Source organism: Poeciliopsis prolifica, unplaced genomic scaffold (genome assembly GCF_027474105.1).
Source record: "Poeciliopsis prolifica strain line A6 unplaced genomic scaffold, Auburn_PproV2 SCAFFOLD007, whole genome shotgun sequence".
In the NCBI taxonomy this organism is placed as follows: Eukaryota; Metazoa; Chordata; class Actinopteri; order Cyprinodontiformes; family Poeciliidae; genus Poeciliopsis; species Poeciliopsis prolifica.
This window is the reverse complement of record NW_026562382.1, coordinates 5,627,644-5,647,451: the sequence shown is the minus strand read 5'-3', so window position 1 is coordinate 5,647,451 and position 19,808 is coordinate 5,627,644. Positions and strand designations below refer to the sequence as shown.

The window sequence follows — 19,808 nt, the reverse complement described above, 5'->3', positions numbered from 1 at the left end:
TCCTCCCTCTTATAATTTAATTTGCACTTTGATTTGAACATCAGGATGTTGTGATTGCAAAACAGATAAAGAAATACTCGACTCTAAAAGTTTTTGTTGGATTACTTGCTTACCCACCCACCTCTATTACATAATTTGTAGCACATTTTCTCTTTTATTTGTCACAGCCCTTAAAAACAAAAATATCCAGGCATAGTAGCTTCTGACATTAACAATATTATGGCCATGCCTTTGTTCAGCTTTTCATTTTGAAAGCGTACTTTCATGTAAGGGCTTAATATAGCTTCACTTCAGCAAAGGAATAGCTGTCTTTCCCACTGGACCTGGTATAAACATACATCACTGCCCTTGATATCAAATGGATGAGGGAAGATGTCAAAGATGTATGCTTTCTGTGACCCTTTAGCTTCACTGTCATCCTTTCTTAACCGTATTTATACGACAGTGCTCTTTGAAACAAAATGCTGTAAGTCTGACAGCAAACCGACAAGGCAGAAAATGAGATCCGAAGCCTGTTCATAAGGGCATAAAATCGACCTTAAAGTTTCATGAATGAAGCAAAGATTTGCAATATCCTATGTGTCTGATGTTGTTTCATGTGGGTAAATAACAGATTTTCAGAAGCGTTTCAGGCAATATCCTGAACAGTCAGATACCTCATTTACCCTCACAACACACCAGGATAGTTAACTTCTTCTAAATCTGTTACCATAATCTCCAGAAATGCTGCTAGATTCCTCTTCAAAAGTCATTACCTTGCAAATAGATCAAATAAATTAAATCTGTTTAGTATACCTTTGATGAATCAGGACTTTGAGCGCCCATCTACTGACCCCCTTGTATGTAACTATACAGTTATTTTCCACTTGTTTGAAAAGGTTTCTATGTGTTGCTTTATTTGTGATTTAATGTTGTAGAAAGAATCAAATGACATTAATACAGATACCAGACGGACAGATCTTGTTTGAACTCGTTTCTTTTTTTTTTTTTATATATAATTATTTCAAGCTAAGATCAGATCCTCTATTTCTGGCCCATTTCAGCATTGTGTATTAATATTTTGGTCAAAGAAATTATTTTCTACTCTGTATTAAATTAAATGTTATTGAAATGTTTTGACATTATCTCTCTTTTTAACATCACAGTTTTGGAATTTAAATCTTAAGTTGCTACCAGGATTGGAAATTCGCATAGATATGTTGTATTTTTATACAAAAATGAAAACGTTCTTTGGACATTATTTCTGAAAAAATATCTTGGTAGAAAAGTCTCAGCAATAAATAAATTCTTACATGGTTTTCTCAATTTGTTTTTGTCTTTATTAGACATAAAATTCTCACAATATGGCAGCCTTTTGTACTATTTAATAGAAAAGTGTAGAAAGAAATATTTTTTTGCTTCTTTCAACCAGTTGATCAGTATTAATTAGCAACAAGTGAAGCAGATGCTTACTCTGTTCTTTAAAAAACTGGAGAAAATTGTGGTCACTGTGGGGCTCCTTTATGTTTAATTAAATGTTTTTTTGTTTAAACATTTGGTACATTACAATGAAAAATTATTGTTTCAAAAACTGAAACCTTTCAAATTTCTGGTACCCTTTATCCCAGTAACTGTTCTGTATTAAACTAAAGGGCATCCCACTATCTCTAAAAGTACTCACAAAGTGAATGCAATGGGGGAAAAAAACATTTAATTTGCCAGAAAATAACAGTTAATGAAGCAGAGAATTACAATGAATGCATTACATATTTAGTTAGTGACAGTTGTACAAGTAGCAATTAAGATAATTTTAAAGGTTATAAGAAGCAATAAGTGAGTTTAACAAAGGCACTGCTGGGAGAATCTGATGGTTATATGAGAATAAGCAAATAGTCATTTAGGTATTAAACTAAATCTTTGCTCCTAATCATAAAGACCACTAACGGTGATGTTTGAGTGTGAGGCATGAGCATTAGCAGGGGAGATGGTGATGCTGCTTGTGATCTTGCCAACACCTTTCACGTGACATCCATTGGCAATTACTTGAGTCCTTTGCTCATGACGAAGGTAGTATGGCCCAACAGGTGGCGGGATGCTTTGGCCCATTCCATTGAGAGGGTGGATGTATGGGCTCCCCAGATGGATATGGATCTTGCTATCCTCGGTTGTAATGATACTGGGACTTGTATCACTGCTGTTGGACATTTGACGCTGCCAGCTGTTGGACCTCTCAGGAGTTTTGCAGAAGACAGCTGGATTTGCAGCTTCTGTTGGCTCAGGAGAACATGTCCTGACCGTGACAATCTGAATGGGTGAGTTGTTGTCAGGTGTTGCAGAGCGGGATGATTTTGGACTGAGCACTCGAGAGATGGGTGTTCCATTGACTGGGGAAAGGGTTCGGTCAGGACTTGAAGATGGACTCTTAGGATTAGCCACAGGTGAACTCGAGCTCTGAATGATGGTGATTCTCTGCTTTGGAGAGGCCCCACTCGTTGGGATAGTGGCAGTGCTGGTGTCTCCAGAAGGGCTGGTAATCTCAAGTGTGGCAGTGCTGATCATGTGATGTGGTGTGACTTTAATTTGTAAGGGCTGTCCTTGTGTGTGCGTCAGCATCATCACCTCTCCATTAACTGTTTGCTGCATATCCATTTCTGCCTGGCTGTTCATGCTGTTATTTGCAGTGTTGAAGTTGTTGATGCTGCTGACAAGAGTGCTTTCTCTATTTGTTACTTCAGCATTTGGGTTTAGATGCTTGTCGGTGTCTACCTCGCTTAATCTCTCGATGTGCATGTTGTGAGTTGAAATAGGGCTTTCTTCTGAATCAGTTTGCGCTTCTTTGGTGGTCTGATGAAGATCTGAGAAGTGGTTATTCTTTCCAGGCGTCCAGTTCTTCATTTGTCTATAACCGTTCAGCTCTCTCGTCAATTTCTCCATCTGCTGGGCCAGCTGTTTGTTCTTGGCTTCCTGCTGGCTCAGTTTTTTCTGCAGTGTTGACTGATCCATCTGAACCTTGCAGATTGACTCCTCCGTCCCCATCAGCTGCTGGAGTTTCTCCTTCAGGGTGTCTATTTCTCTGGTTAGGAGTCTGGATTTGACTTGCTCTTTTTGAAGATGGCAAAGAAGAAGATGCTCCTTGTTGACCTCTTCTTTTTCACCATGCTTGTAGCTGGAAAGCTCCTTCTTTGCCTCCTCTAGCTCTTCTGTTAAAACTTGTGACCTTCTCCTTTCATCATTCAACCTCCTTTCTAGGGCCTCTAAGTCTTCTTCCACTCTCAGCAGTTCTGTCTCTAATACCTCCTTGTTCTGGAGTCTCTTCTGCAGCTCATCAAGCTCTTTAGTCAACTCTTTAACTTTGTTGTCCTCTGTTTGGCACAAATGGGCGGTGTTGCTTGTGTACTTCTCTGCTTTTTCCTTCCTGTTCTCAAAGAGGTTTAACTTCTTTTTCATTGTGGCTATTTTACTCTGCAGCTCCCTGTTCCTCTCCTCCTCTGTTTTTAGTCTGTCTCTGAGCTCATCCTTTTCCTTTATAATGTCCTTAATCTTCTCTTCTAAATCTGCCTTAGATCTTAGTGCCAGCTGCCTGTCCTCTCTCAGCCTCTCTGTTATCGTTGTCAAATTACCTTGCTCATTTTTCTTGCTCTCTTTCTTACTCACTTTTTCCTCTGCCTGTTGGAGCTTCTCTGCCATACTCTTTCTGTCCTCCACCAGAGCCGCAGTCAGCGCTCGGAGCTTGCCCAGGTCTTGTCTAACAATCATTTCACTTGTTTCTAGCCTACCCTCAACAGCCTCCAGCTCTCTCACCCTAATTCTCAGTGCATCAAGCTCCCCAGACATCATCTTGCTGTACTCTCTTTCTTTCTCCAAGTTGCTCTTCAGAATACTACAGTCCTGTTTGCTTTTGCCCAAAGCTTCCTCCATCCTCTCCATTTCACAGATTCTGCCGTTGAGCTTATCCACCTCAAACTTTAAGCTACGGCATTGCCTGGTCTCGTTTGTTAGTCTGCGGTCAAGGTCTCGACACTGGTCTGCCATCCGTATCAGCTCCTCGTCCTTCCCTTCCATTTCCACCACCCTCTTCCTCAGCACCTCCACCTCTGTTAACAGGCTCGGGGCCGTCATGGAAACTTGGTTGAGCAGTTCTGCAGTTGCAGAAATGTGAGTTGTTCCTTTACACTAGGTTGATCAGTGGATGGGACCCCTTCTCATAATGAATGATGGGGATAGTCAAATCCTTGATTGTACACTTTTGTTCTTCCACGTCAATTAATTGTGGTAAGATCCTTCGGCTTGGTTAATTCCTCTTTTATAGTTGCTTTTCTTGTTAATTTTTCTCTTGATTTTGCAGTGTCTTTTCTCATTTCAGTGGGAGCTTGAGTCTGTAGAGGTAAAAATAAATATTTCAGGCAGGCTTTTCTCAGTATCAAGGTAAGCTGTATGGCAATATGAAATGGTCTTCCTGTAAAAAATCCCACTGTATCATGGTCTTACCACAAATACTTTTTAACAAAAATGCAAAGCATGATCCAATTACTTTCTTTTCAAAAAATGACCTATTGAGTTAAAATGTGGCATTTATGTATTAAATTTAATCCAATACATAGAGTTGAATATAAAACACAGTATAAATATCTTGTTTTTGTAGTGTTGTGAAAGGTTGTTGTGCATGACAGCAGCTGAACTATACTCATTTATTGCAGCAACTGGAAAATGGAAGTGAAACAGTTTTTAGAGCAAGATTTATAAACGCTACTTTGTTATATTAAGAGATTATGAAATAATCAGTTATGAGCACAGAGAGAGTTTAGAGACAGCTTTTGTTATTCCAATGCAAATTTCACACAATTACTGCTGAAGCGGTGTTTTTACGTTTTTCTTCCTTTTTTGTCATTAGATTAAAAAGGAAACCAGAATCTGAATTTTTAAACATGGCGCTCACATGGTTTTGATTGAAAGACCCTGACAAAAGCAGGTTTCATGTCTGGGCACCAGTTTCTTAAGGGCCATAGCTTGCTCTGGTGTACCACAAAGAGCAGGTGCTAGCTAATACAGTTTATCATTGGAAATCGTGTGATGGATAAAACAAACATGTTGATCTTTCCAACTACAGTTTTAAAACAGCATTGCAGCACTTTCGCTCTCCTACGTGTTGCTGGGCATTGCTGGTCAGCTGCCTGACAACAGACCACTACTTTTTTCCATTGTATAAGCTACAAGAAAGACACATTTATCTGTTTGGACATATGTCCAAATGTGGAAAACATCAAAAAGCACAATGTGGAAACTAAATGAAAACTATCCATTATTATTACTGAACTAACACTGTTTTACAGTTACAGGTGACCAGCTACTATCACAGATAGCCCAACTACCAGCTAGTATTAACTATTTATATTTATGACAGAAGCTCCATTCTGTGCAATAAGCCCTTAAAACTGTTTTTCATTTTGCTTAAATATATTTTAATAAAATTAATTAATAAAATTCAAAAATATCAAATAAATGTTAATATTGTAATTGTTTTGGCAGCAGCTAGATAATATTATCCATTTGTTTTACAATGCTTTGTGTATATGCCGTCTGTGGCATATTCACTATCATATCGGAGAAAATCTAATACCTATGTAAGGCTAATTTGTTCATGTTTTCATAACTCTTACCCTTTACTAGTTTGTTCATAATTACATTTTTGGCCAGATATATTCCACCTTTCTGTGACAATTTGCTGTTGTATTAAAAAAAAAGTACAAATGCTGAACATCATCATCCATGATGTTTTTTGTATAGTACATGCAACATGCAGTTACCTCAGCATGTTTCTTTATTTTGGGGTATTTCTCTCTAGTGAGCATGTAATCTGTAGGATCTTCTGACTTGCCTGGCAGATGGTCCCTTAGTAGGGAGTGCTAGTTAATTAAGAAGTTCTCTTCTCAAGTACCCGCAGCAGTGCAGCCAGTTGCCCTCCCTCTGTGCACCTCCAATGTTACCAAACTTGCAGCTTGGAGAGGCAGGAATTCCCCGTTGTTCTTGAAGTAATTACAAACTGGCTACTTCTCATCAATAGATGTCAGTCCTCAACATTTCCCTGGATGCAAACCAGAATTGAACTTGGAATAGAACCACAAAGTTTGAAAAAATAAATACACACAGAACAATTTTCTTTGCTTTTTGCTTTTTTAAAACTCATTGTGTTTGACCATTTGCTGCCAGTGTTGCATTCTAAAGCTTCACAAAGTGCTGGTATTTAGTTCTATGTTTATTTTGTTTTTGTAAAAAAAAATTTAAAAAGCAACAAAACAAAACAAAAAACAATACAAGACCCTGCTGTGGTTATATGTTGGAAAAATCTCAGTCAGCCATGTGTTCTGAAAATATCAGACTTTTTAGCTCAAGGTTGAAATGTGTCTGCTAAATGAAATGCAGAGCTAGTCAGAAAGGACGGCACAAATGTTTTTTTAGCTAGCTGCATACCTGAACCTTCACTAAAGTTTCTCTGAGGTTTAATTTGGCATGTTAGTTGGCTGCAAAAATGCTCAAGCAGAACATTTAGATCCCCTAAAGTGTGAAGATCTAGTTCAGTGACGGCATAAATTCAACAGGAAAATTCATATTCTGTTAGACGCTTTGATTAACTTGGCTTTGTAAAAGAGTTCTTATCAAATCTTTGCCGATATAGATTCTTAAACTATTTTACAAATATAGCAGTTTTTTAAGGAACAACTGAGTCCAAGGAAAGTTTGCATGTTTTTTGTTGCATTAATGTATCTAGTTTCTTACCTGCACAAAGAAGTTGTTCTTTTTCCATCTTTAAAATCCCTGGAAAAGGCTGTTTTCCCGGTGATGTGGACATTCCATCTGGAAAACCAAACATTATGAGAAGTTCTCTGCAAACTGACTCTCACTCGCATAAGTCTGTGGCGCCCATTACATCATCAGCATGTCCTTATATGGGACTGCACAAGCTCTAGAGCTCTGTGTGTGTGTGAGAGAGCATGTGTGTTTTCTCTGGACTTCAGCCCGATGCAGATGAGGTCATTGTACAGTCATGCCAAAGAGGCTAATGGGAAGGACAGAATGGGCTTGTGTGTATACACATGCAACAAAAATCTTTAAGCGCAGTTAACATTTGAGAGGATAACGCCTTCTGTTTACAGATTTGAGCTGGAAAACACCTAAAGAATGCTGTGTTAAGAATCAACCTCTACTGTCGCTCATGTAGAAGCATGTGGATTGTATCATGTTGTGTATTTGTGCCGAACTATCATATGTTTGGAGAAGCAAGGCATGTTTTCTGTGTTCAGCAGCTTTGCCTAGGGCCTGATAACCTGACTGGAAGATGACATCAGCACTTCATCGACTCTCAATTACATCCATATGTTTGTTCTCTGTCTTCTCTTTTTCAAACTGTTCTTCAGCTCAGTGTTTGTCTTTATCCCATTTTTGCCATTGCTTATAAGTCTTGAATTTTCTTCGTTTGTTAATCCCAACTTCTGATATTTTTTCCCTTTCTTTTGCTGTTGCAGTGTGTTGGATGAAACATTTTCTTTGTGGTATAAGACAAATTTGGGTTTTCTGTGGAGCAAAGAGGAGTGATTTTGCTCTCGTTACTCCCACAACCTCAAAGTCTTCTATGTCCCAACAAGAATTCAAAAAATTATAATTGACTTGTAATAATCCTGCTTGTTTGAGGAGAGTCCAGAACATTTAGTTGGAGAAACACTTCATCATAAGGCTGATCAATTTCCTTCTGAAGGCACATAGTTGTGTGAGCTGTCTCTGGGAACCATATTTTGTTTTTGTTTATCGAACACTTAGAGGCCAGTGTTTGTCTCACGGTTATATTGCAATTGTCGATTTACATAACACACATTAATTTAAGCTTTCTTCAGAGGTTTATCCCCTTTTCATTTGTCTTTACAAAGTATGACTCTTCTAAGCAACTGCTTAATACTGGTATCAAAGTTTCAAAAAGTAATTTTTTCAAAATAATTTCAAGTCTTATGTATTTTTTTTATAGATTCTTGTAATGAGATGCCAAAAAAAAGATTCTGGTTTTTATTAGCTTTATCGAGTTGATTAATGTAGTGCTGTTTGTAAACTACAAACAGCAAGTGTGTCAGATGGTTGCCTGCAACTAGCTGCTTGTCAATGTACAAAGGGCAGAACAAAAAAAGATTGTGTTTTACACATTAATCAGTTGAAAGCTATCATTAAATTAACTTAAATTTTGGTAACAATATAGCATTATAAATATATAAATGGTACTGATTTGACTGCAATAAGTTATTTTTTATTAGGAGTGGAGAAAAAGCAGTAAAATTTTCTACATTATCATCTTGTTTTTTGGCTGTCAATTTTACTCTGTTACACTTGATATAGCCAGAGAATATTCTGAAAATGCTTTCTTTTCTAAAGGACTTTACTGATAAAATGGAAAATTTTGTCAGTAATTAGAACTTGATTTACTGGTAGCCAGCCCTTGCCTAGTTGCTATTCACCGTTTGCGTTTTTTAAGATTTTCATTTGTGAAGCTTCTGTCTTGGTGTCTAATTAACTAGTTATGTAGCAGACCGATGTGCGATTAGTATTCCTAGAATGGCTGGTTTCCCCCTCAATCCTTTAATTAATTCAAGGCAACTGTGGCAGCTTGTAAGCTGGTTTGACTGCATATATTTGCTCTTCCTCTGCTTTTATAGACCTCCTCCCTTTCAGATACATCCAACTGCATGTTTGCATGCTCAGACAGAATTATTCCTACACTAACCCAATGAACATAAAACAAGATCACTCCTTTGTCCGACTAATGGGTAAATTAAAACATTTACTTGATGTTTGAAATTTCTCTACAAAGAAAAGTTCTTGAGGAACTTGGTGAAATATTGATATCTCTTGTAAAGAAAAGTGAAAGAGAAAACCTCATTCTTTGCACTTTCTCATGATCTTTATAGAGCACTTTCATGTAACATTTGCACCACTTGTCCTTATCACAAAGAAGTATAAACCTGTCTTAATAGTGATAATAAAAAAATACTCTCAAATATTAGCGATTTGTAATATTCCATTTCTGAGTGGAGGACTGCTGTGTACTACTGAAGATCCTGCTTTTATCTGGTTAATGGTTTAAAATTGCAATCTGGTTAATGCTTGATGTTTTAAAATCAGAACCTCTATTGTTCTGGAGATCCCACAGTCTCGCCAGTTGTTCAGTGACTATTGTGTTGCTTCATAAAAATGACGTACTACGGCTGCAACAAAAAGAAGCGGCTCAGCTCCATAGTCTTTTTTGCTTCTGTTAATTAATTATGGTGCATATCAAAGGCTTTCAGGTCAAACTGTCCTTTCCCCAATTTGGTTGTAAGAAAGAATAAGAAGGATCTAATCAAATATTTTTTTATTCACTATTTGTATCCAGGTATTTAACGACAACAAAACGACTTGACACTTTTTTTCAAAACCTTTACCTGAGCTTCTTAAAGCTTCCTGGAACATTTTCTTCTGCCTTAAAGGAGCATCATCAAATATATTACTGGCATAAAGAGCCTGAATGCATGGTTCTTCTACAACTTTTCATTCCAAGCTGTTCTTTCTGTAATTGATATTTAATACTATAATATTGCAATAAAAAGTATCTATGCACTGTGTGGATGGTGCTCTTCAGTTTTGCATGAACACATTTCCTTAAGAAGTTGGGATTATTGAATCTACCTCGAGATCTTTGACTATGAAATCAAATACAAAGTTTCCTCTTTGTGGTTATGAACCCATGCATGGTTGCTAGAAAACACCTTGTGGAAGACGGCAAAAATACCTTTTTAAGATTTATACCATAAGTGAACCGGCCTTATGTTTAGTATTGCTAGTGAATGATGATTTCGTTTCTATTTACTTAATGTTTATTTTATCAGAAAAATCCCATTGAGATTTAAGGCGTCTTTTGCTAGAAAACCCTGAGAAAATGTTTTGATCTGCTGCAATTTGAGCCTCTGCCAATCTCTTATAGAAAATGTTGAATGATTCCTGGCACGTGAGTTTTAGTCTATGTGATACATAGAGCAGCTGTCTCTCTGAAGGCACAGCGAAGTTTGCCTTAGAATGAGAGAGAACCAGTAAATGTTTAATCTCCTCTGTTTATCCAAACAAGAATATTCTTAGTCATCTGTTATGCTTTTGTTGTGTTTAAGCATCTGGCTGTCGTCCTCTGGACCCAAACTTAACCAAGATGCTTTTTAGCTTTGTGGGAGCTGCAAATAATTGTTGCAACTTCATTGGATCACATCTAAGTTTTCCTTTTTTCAAAGACCCCAGTTTCTAGCTATTCACATGTTAATGGTTTTCTGGTTTATTTTGATTTTATTACCCAATACTAAGTTAACTGGAAATAATTGCTTTTTTTCATACTTGCTTTGTGGAAGTTAATGTAAATTTGATTCTATCCTAAGTCCTGGCTGCTTAAAGAACCAAAGGGTTTTGGTTGTTTTTATGTTTTATGAATGTATGCATTTAATGTCGTATGTCTGTAGCAAGCAAAGGGGATGCATTGATTAGCAAGCCACATCAAGAGGGAGGTAAAAACTTGATTTAAAAGAGCTTTGTGGGAGCTGGATAATGCCTCAGAGGAGGAGGTGATTCAGAGCTCTTATGAACGAATCAGGGCAGAGATGTGTTTTGCATGTCGAGCATATGTGTTTGTGGTTATTGCTCAGCAACACACTGGCTTAGAGAAGACTGATAGATGAGGCTGGAGCAACCACAACGCTGCACTGGCATTGTGATGCGTGGATGTAATCGTCCTCTGACACGCAAAAGGGATACTGTTGAATAAAGTGTCTGCAGTGTGTGAAGGGAATGGAGCGTATATTTTGCAGCTGAAACGGGTCATCTGTTCTGCACATGGCACTGGGCTAGGCTGCTGGTGTAGAGAAATAAAACAGAAGAAGTAGTCATTTTAGGATACGAGTAAGATGCTTGAAAGTGATTTAAAGGAGTGAGACTTCTTTCTTTGGCTTGGATACACTTTCATTTTCAGAATAGGGAGCTTGGTTAAAATGTGGACTTTGCAAAATACAAATGCAGAATTTCAGAGGAGAAACGCTGAGGAGGAGATGACTGAAATAACATGCTGGGGATTTTCAGCCAGTGATAAATATTTGGTATCCTCCCACTACAAAGATCCATATTTAGTTCAGGGTTGATCCAACAAGTTTTCTCTCCTTAACAGGACCTATTTTCGGGGGAAGATTACTACTCTCCTTTTGTCTGATTCGGTCCTGGTTCCTGCAGTAGAAACGTAAAGGAGAGAAAACGACCATAGTTACTGAAAAGGTTGCTGCAATGAAAAGGTAAAATCTTGAATATGCAAAGCAGGTAGAGACATACCGCAGAAGGGTAAAATATTGTCTTGAATGTGTTGACATACCTTTCAAACTAGTATTTGCAAAACTACTTTGAAAACTTTTTGTTTTCCTTCTGTCACATAAAATCTCACAAAAACTGTGGAAAGACAAACTCGTTGTCTTATACATTACCCTTTATTGGGCCAAACTGAAGCACTTGTAGCATTTAGTTGTGCATGTTAGGTTTCCACGTTCTATTTAAAAAGACCAAATTCTGGTGAACTTAATCACTCTACAAGCATGGCTATTTCAAGCCCTTAATTGCATGTGTGGCTGCGGTGGATCAGAAAAGATTTTTTCAGTTTGGCACACGATTGCAGACAACAAGTCTCCGTCCAAGGCTTCAAGCCCAGCGTGGGTCCAGCCTCTCCATGCGTAGATTACAGAGGAGGCTCGGGTAGTAGATGGGCCGAAGCAAACCAGAACCTTCAACCAAACGTCCCCTTCGTTGGCCCATTTTTTAATTAGCTGAAGAGGTCCAGTAATCAGAATCTTGTTGGACCTGCACGTATACTTCGGCTACCTCTAAATATGCTCTGTATTTAGATAGCAGATCGTTTCTGCTCACCAAAAAACCCTCAATCCATTTTCCAGTTTGGAATAAGGCCGAAGTATGCACTGTGTGGTGTTATTAAATAGCGTAGGGGAGCGGCAATTTAGGTTATGCATGTAATTGTATGAGTGGATGTTTGTGTGTTTACAAGGGAGTGCTTTGCCAGACTGACCGCAGTGTGTAACCAAGTCCAGGGTTTAATGAACTGTGCCTGAGTGGGGTAACTATAAGCTCTGTCTTGAGGTCACATTCTCAGACTTGCTAAGATGCTGCTGCTAAAAGCTTCTATCACTCAGACATGACCATCTTTACTGAATAAAAAGGATCTAATCCTATAGACGTGCACATCACTGAACTTAGCTTTGGCTTGTTTCATTGTGCAAATGTTTAAATCCTACATCCACTCCTAAAATCCTCAGATAATTCAGATAATAATGAATGTATTTTTCTACAAGCCGTGGCTCACTAAAGTCTGTTAATTCTGTGGGAAGCACATGACATAAATATTGTCTTTGCTTGGGTACATATTTAATTTTTTTAGCATTTCATGCACAAACATCTGTCTGTCCTGCTCCAGCAGTGTAGTCAGGCCATTGCTCTCACAGATGAAATCTGTGCGGCTCCTCTTCTTCTCCAGTTGGGCCTCATAGTGATCTGCAAAGCTTCTCAAGCTTTTCCACCATTAGTTTTCATGAACCCCACTACTTGCCATATTGACTGGGCTTAGCCTCCACCAGCACAAACTCACCTTTAGATAAAAATAAAACAAACAGCAACATTTGTGCTAAGATTATAGAGTAACATACCTTGATAGGACAAGATTTAATGAATTCAGTTTCTGCAGAGATCATGATTGGTGAAATCAGGCAAATCATCTTCTCTAGTGACTTCCACACTATAGTGGTGCCTTACGTGTCTTCTCAAGAATAGTATTTAGAAAGTTGTCTAGGTATATGTAGCAGACACTATTAATCAGAGCTTTACCTTCTCAACTTATTTATTTTTAAGAGATCTTGTTGAAAAAAAAATCTTTTGATGAGGTTAATGTTTGTGCAGAAAGGAAAAAATAATGATTTCTAATCTGTCTTGTATAAAAGATTTTTTTAATTGTATTTTATTTTAAAATCTGCTGGATGATAGTGTACTATTTGTAGATTTTCAGTATGACCGCATAATGTCAGGAAATGAGTGACTCGGATGTTACTCAATACTGAGTCCAAACACCCTTAAAGATTGTGATATTGGAAAAATATATGTTGCAATGACTTTGGTGATTCAGTATTTAGGGTGGCTTTAATTTTAAGTAATATGTGAGGCAAGTTATTTATTACTAAGATACTTTCACTTTCATATTTTGCAGTTAGTTACGAATCTTAAAGAGAAAACAAAATTGACTAATATAGTTATCAGCAGGTCAGAGCTTTAAAAAGTGGCTAATCTGAAATTGGGCATGATAATGTAATAATAATGTATGCTAACACTTACTGTGTACTTTCAACAGTTTCTATCCAATCTGACATTATTCCATTGCCTCTAAACCACTTGCATTTAAAATATTTTCTCATTTGTTTTGAAGAAATAACAAAAAAATTTACAGATCTTTATATAGTGAAGAGAGATTCACTGTGTGAAACACCTGCAGAGCAAACTAACAAATTTGTGCAGTAATGTAACTACACTATATGCTCTTATGTCAGACTGTAATACATTCATCTCATTAGATTTGATCATTCACTCCATATGGTGCCTTGTTTCATATGACTGGCTGCGGGTACCTCAGCAATTCACTTTATTGTGAACATCCTGTAAGTGGTCTTGCTGAGCCAGGAGGGAGTCTCTCTGCAGGAGGGCAGAGCACCATCTCCTTTCTGCTGAGTCCACAGTGAGGCCCCCAGGAAAACTTAATCTGTCTTCTCTGATTTCAAAAACAGCGGTTACCTCATCTCTGGCTTGGTGTGAGGAGAACAGATTTCATTACATTATTACATTACTTTGTGATGGCAGCAGTTGCAGAATGTTATTTTTTTTCCAAGAATATTTAACATGAACTGAAAAATGAGTAAATTGTCCTACTTTCTAAGTTTTTATAGAGTACTTAGAAAGAAAACAAGACTTGTTTTCTCTCGAGTAGCTACCCTCACACTTCTCTCTGTTGCCTTGCATGCTTCAATTTTTTAAAATGTATTTAGAAACCTGCACGGAGAGGTAGCAGATTACTGAAATGTAATATTTTTAGAATCCACTTCAATGAAATGAACATGTTTGCTGCTGTTGCCAAATTGGGAGAACTGGAAAATAAGGAACTATTGATGGCGTCATTTCTCTACAAGAAGGTTGCGCCCCAGTGACCAGTGAGGTTGAACAAAGCCATGCAGTAAGTGGTTATTGTGTGACCTCTATGAGTTATGGACTAACTAGTGGTCAGACAGATAACAGTGAGTGTTACTGAAATGAATAAGCCTGTCTGTGCCTGGCATTCATTTTTGTGAGGCTCATTTACGTTCTGCACATTTGCAGTGACAACTATTAGTCTGAAAGAAATGAAATATGTGATTCCAGATTTGCTGGGTGTGTGTGAGTGTGCGAGACATGTGTGTATTTGAAGCAAATTTCATCAGATAAACCAAATGTCTAGCAGCCAACTTTCTGAGTTCATCCAAGAAGGCATCCAGATTCATATTAGCAGAGGATGAGGTCATCTTTTTTTTTCTCTTCAGCTTTACTGCATTTGTTTAAGCTCCTGGCTAAGAATGCCTGCTGTTTCTTAGCTGTTCATGAAGGTTTTATTACATGTTTTATTTTATTTTGTGGCCTGTTGCATGTTTAAGCTGCATGTTAAACTTTCAGAATGAAACGGAATTATGGTTCATACTTTTGAGTTCACTTCAAGTATGTAACCTTTACTTGTGTTTACCTAGCCCAAGGAGCAGCCCTGAGTTTCTTCAATCAAGGTGAGACTGGATATGTCATGTAGAAACTCTGCAAACCAAAAGCAAGATTTGTGCTACTAGCTCCTACGTCAGATATACTCAAAGGAAGCTGCCTGGAAGAGTGAGACACGTGCAGCCTTGAGAGGATTGGGAAGTAAAGGCCATTCAAAAGCTTGGATAAGATGTTGAAGGTGAGGACAACAGCTGGTGTCAGAGCTTCAAGAGCCACCACACTCAGACATATCAAGACAACAAACAATGTCATTAGTCTCTCACCTGGACTAAAGAGGAGGACTGAATTGTTATTCGTCTCTTAGATGAAAGTAGATGGATGGTGGGGGCCTCAGAATCCTCACTGTTTTAGGTCCTGTGTGAAGTTTCCAGTCACCGATGGCTAGAGGTGCCATGTCATTTCCTGCTGTCTGTGGGGATTAGCAAGCCGAAAGTCAATGCAGCTGTCGACCAGAAAATTTGAGCACTTCATGCTTTCCTTTGTCGACAAGCTTTATGGAAATGCTAATTTTATTTTTCAGTGGGACTTGGCTTTTACTCACGTAATGTTTTAGATTGGACAGCAAACCAACTGGACCTAAAACACATACAGAATCCATAAAGTATTGTAAAGAGGAATCGGAGATATATCAGACTCAACAATGAGACTGAGCTGAAAGCCACTACGACTATCAAAGCAAGGTGCTTTCACTCGCTTCTTTAAGACTGAACCTAAGCGTAAGACTGATCACCTCCATATCACACTGCTGTCATAGTCCAATTTTCAGCTAAATTTATTGGTTGCGAGCTAAAATTAATATGAATGACAGAAATGGTCAGAGACCAACGTTCTTGAAAGGTAAAGGCAAACTTGCCCTCTCCAGCTTGGAGGGGAGATCCTCCCTTAAGTGAAGGAAATCAAGTATCTCAGGGAAGATCAATAGACAGATCGGTGCTGCTGCTGCAGTAATGTGGACGATGCAAAGGGTTGTTGTGGTGAAGAGAGAGCAGAGACAAAATTTAAGATCCTCAATTTACCGGTCAGTCTACGTTCCTACCCTCACCTACGATCATGAAGTTTCTGTCATGACCAAGATCCCAGATACAAGCAGCCAAAATTGGCTCCTTTTCTCATGTGCCTGAACGTTTCCTTACAGATGAGGCAAGGAGCTCAGTCAATTGGGAGTAGAGCCACCACTCTTTCACATTGATAGGAATCAGCTGAGCTGACTCAGGCATCTTTTCTGGATGCTGTCGAGAAGCCTGTTTTGGGTTGTTTCTGGCATGTCCCTAAAGGGAAATGTCTAGTACCTCCCCAATAATATGCCTCTCAGCAGTCCTGGAAATGCCTCTGATCATCCTGAACCCAATGATGAGTTTCATTTACTAAAACAACTTTACCTTAACATTTTAATGTATTGGATGCATCTGTAGGTTTTTCTGTTTTGCTTTAGACAGGAGGTGAGAGACATTTTTTCGGTACGTTCTTCACTTTTGGGGACTTTGTAAATCATTCAGGAGGCAGTTTGGTTTGTAATCTATTCATTTTGCTACAATGAGTTCTTCAGGAATCCTTGAAAATTAGGATAAAATTTAGAATAAAATACCCTGCAAATTGATTGAAATACAGGCATTTGTGTCACATAACCTTCTCTGTAAACGTGATGTGAACATTAAATGACTCCATTATTTTTGAACAAAGTGAAAAATAATTCCATATTGATTCCATGTATTTAGACAACGATAAGAAGAAACAACTTCTTGTGTTAGTTTGTTTTAAATAAACGCTGTCAAACATTTGAAACTTAATCCGTGAATAGATTAAACTCAACATTAGTGAATTTCTGTCTTTGGGAATGTTATGCTGGTTTTGCTTTAGCTACACTAAAACAAGAGCACTAAAATAAACATGTTTCTAGTATGAGGTAATGTAATACCATCAGGAAAGTTTATGTTTGACACTTGCAGAGTCCTTTTTTGTAATAGCCCTGTTTGGATGCTTGTTTTGTGTGGCCTTAGCATTGTTGGTGGTCTTTTCTTTATTGCGTTCAAGTCTCTAAATCAAATTGCTGCCGTAATTGTGGAAAGAAACACTGCAAACATTTGGTTGAGAGTATTGTCATGAAACATGGTCCACATGGTTTTGCAATGATGTAAGTTGTTGTTCTGAAGGAGTTTTTTTTTGTCGACCAGGACCCATTAAAAGCATGCTTGAAATGAATTGCACTTTTTGTGCGACTGTATTAAAACTTTGATGTTTATTCTAACACTTAGTGGTAGAACACACGTGCATTACATCAAATGGTTGCATTCACAAATATAACTAAGCTTTATAAGGAGACTTATGAAAAGTAGAAATCTTTTTGTAGTTTCATATTTTCTCCAAAACACCTTCATCCATAATTTGCTTTAGAATAATAATACTTGTTGGATGGCAAAAGATCACCCTGATGGCCTGTTTTAAGTGTTAATGAAATGTGTACAAGAAATGTGTGCATAAGATAAACAATCTTAAAAATTATACCATAAAGTCCTTCGTGTTCCAGTTTATGTTTTGGTTAAACCTAAAAAATGTACATTTTTGATCACATCAGAAACCGTGCCCACTTTACATTGGCTGCCCTGTGTTGTCAAGGGTTTTCCTCATGTAATTCTTGTAAAAGCTTAAAAGCTTTGGGTTATTTACACAGCCTTGTATCTCTGATTAGCACCTGCTGTGCTAATCAGACCTCCTCTAGAGCTCCTATCACACTGTGCCAGCCAGCATTGGCTTTGCTTTAACACGTGGAAGCTGGTGTTCCAGTCTAACGCAGGGGATTAAACTGCACAGATCAATCTTTCGCAAAGAGAAGGCAATGGAATTTTTTTATATACTTAAACAGGGAGGAATTGGAGAATAATTTTATAAATCGGATGCATATTTCAACTTTTATTGCAATGGAATCAGTATATCAAAGCAATGGTCTCTGACCATCATACACTAAAATAACTGGCATTAACTGTACAAACATATATGATCAATACCTGCTATGCACCGATAGGAATATATGAGCTGATATCGATTGCTTTTACTGTTCTTTGCAGAAACACCAACAGGAGTTTGTATTGACTGGTAATTGGTTTCTTCACTGAGGAGGAATTGTAGCACATACTTTGCAGAATTGTTTCACGCAGGGGAGGTATTCAAACTTTGATTGGCCATGATTAAGAAAATGCTAAAGCATCTCAGTTGGATTGGAAGTCCAGAGTTTGACTAGGCCACTCCAAATCCTTTGTTTCTTTTTTTTATGTGAAGTAGTGACATCAAAATCTTGAGTAGAAATTATGTTTTCATTAATTTTGATAATGGAATGGATTATGTCTAGATCTTAAAATTGCAAATCACTGGACCATCACCACCACATTGAGTGCAGATATAATGTTGTTTTTCTGAACTGCTTTAACTTGTACTTCAAATGTGACAGGACATTCACTTTCTAAAAGTGAACGCCCATGGAATATTTTCTCAAAAGTCTTAGATTGTCAAGAGGTTTTTTTGTTTTTTTTTAGCAAATCTGAGACAAACCTTTGGTCATTAATTCTGATTTTTGAACACTTTGGCTAAATTGCAAATGATTTCAGAACCGAGACCTAAATTATAACTCCTCTTTTCTGAGAGCAGAACTGTTGAAAGATTGTGCCTACACTTATTGTCACGTTTATGTTGCAGAAACATTATAGGGACCATTACTTGCCCCTGTTGTTAAGTGTAAACAGAATAATTAGCTTCTCCAGTTTCATTACTGTTTCAGGTTATGTATGAGCTCAGCAGCTTCAAAAACAGAATCTGAGATTATTTGTCAGAAACGGGCCCAATCAGTAGCTTCCTGAAATCCTTTTTATGCCCCTTCGGCATCATTGGCCATCCATTAAAACTAATCAGCCCTATTGATGGCCTATAAAAGATTACTGGCTTCCCCATTTTGTTGTATGTGATTTCTCTCTACAGCCACAGGCTTTTATTGATCTATGGATATTTTGAGCTGTAACCTCTTTGGACTGACTGAGACTTGAGTCATATAAATGTTTTTCTGACTCTACCATTTGGAACCTTTGTGGTAAAGAAAACACTGAAAGTTAAGGGACTCATATTACCTTTAAATAGATTACTGTCATTCCTGTGAGAACACTCGATTAGTGGTCGCCCAATAGTTTTTCTTTAGCCAATACCCCACATTTTGGCTGGCTAATTTTACTTAGCTGGGGGGTTTTTTTAGATTCAAAATTTTACACTTACTTTCACATGAAATCTGCAGTTAGAGACTGAAATTAGGTAGTTGGAAAAATATCATCTTAACTCTATTCATGGTGACTTTTCATGTGGCTCATGATTGTTTTCACAACAAGAAAGGCAAGTAGCTACAAGGAATCCCTTTTTTGTCAGTAAAAGTATACTTCTATGTAAATTTAATATTTGTATGTCTATATTTTTGTATTCAACAATCACTTTAGTAGACTTAGGGTTTGGTTTGATTGGGTGAGTAATTTTGAAAAGTTTCACGCTTTCATTTGGTTTGGTTCACGTTTACACTTTCAACAGCAGCTGTTTAGGGGTGCGACAATGTGTCTGTGGTTAAATGAACGTGTTTAAAGAGTCAACCCAATCCCTTTGGCTGCTCCATATTCTCATTTAAACATTGGTCTAACTTCTCTGCCCACAGACCCACTGCAAAGTGTTTTGCACCTCAGTGAACACAGAATATCAAAGTTTTATATTGTCTATTCAAGCAGCTGGGCTGTACCTGTGGCGGGGGCAAGATTTACTAGAAAAAGGTCAAACATCCTCTTGACTTGATGACATAAACTTAGAATCGGCTTATATAAATAACCTTAACTTAAGATAATTGATTGCTTGACAATTTCATGTCATTAGATGTCCATCCATCCATTCATTCATTCATACATACATACATTTATTTTCTATAC

At 37.7% G+C, this 19,808-nt stretch overlaps 2 protein-coding genes across 6 annotated transcripts in view; one reads left to right on the top strand and one right to left on the bottom strand.

The window, feature by feature from the left end:
* Window positions 1-19,808, top strand: part of cmss1 (cms1 ribosomal small subunit homolog) — a 35,283-nt gene that overhangs the window by 6,011 nt on the left and 9,464 nt on the right. For 3 of the 5 annotated variants that reach the window (XM_055031457.1, XM_055031458.1, XM_055031460.1), the window contains one exon: window positions 14,841-15,043. The exons of the other annotated variants lie outside the window; for them this stretch is intronic. The gene's annotated coding sequence lies outside the window, so the exon portion shown is untranslated. The remainder of the gene's footprint in view (window positions 1-14,840; window positions 15,044-19,808) is intronic. 5 annotated transcript variants of the gene reach the window in all.
* LOC129360933 (filamin A-interacting protein 1-like) lies at window positions 1,368-6,881 on the bottom strand. The gene is made up of 2 exons (XM_055031453.1): window positions 6,754-6,881; window positions 1,368-4,355 (listed from the first exon to the last, which is right to left on the bottom strand). Exon 2 carries the CDS (start codon window positions 4,096-4,098, stop codon window positions 1,903-1,905), a length of 2,196 nt encoding a protein of 731 aa, XP_054887428.1. The 5' UTR covers window positions 4,099-4,355; window positions 6,754-6,881; the 3' UTR covers window positions 1,368-1,902.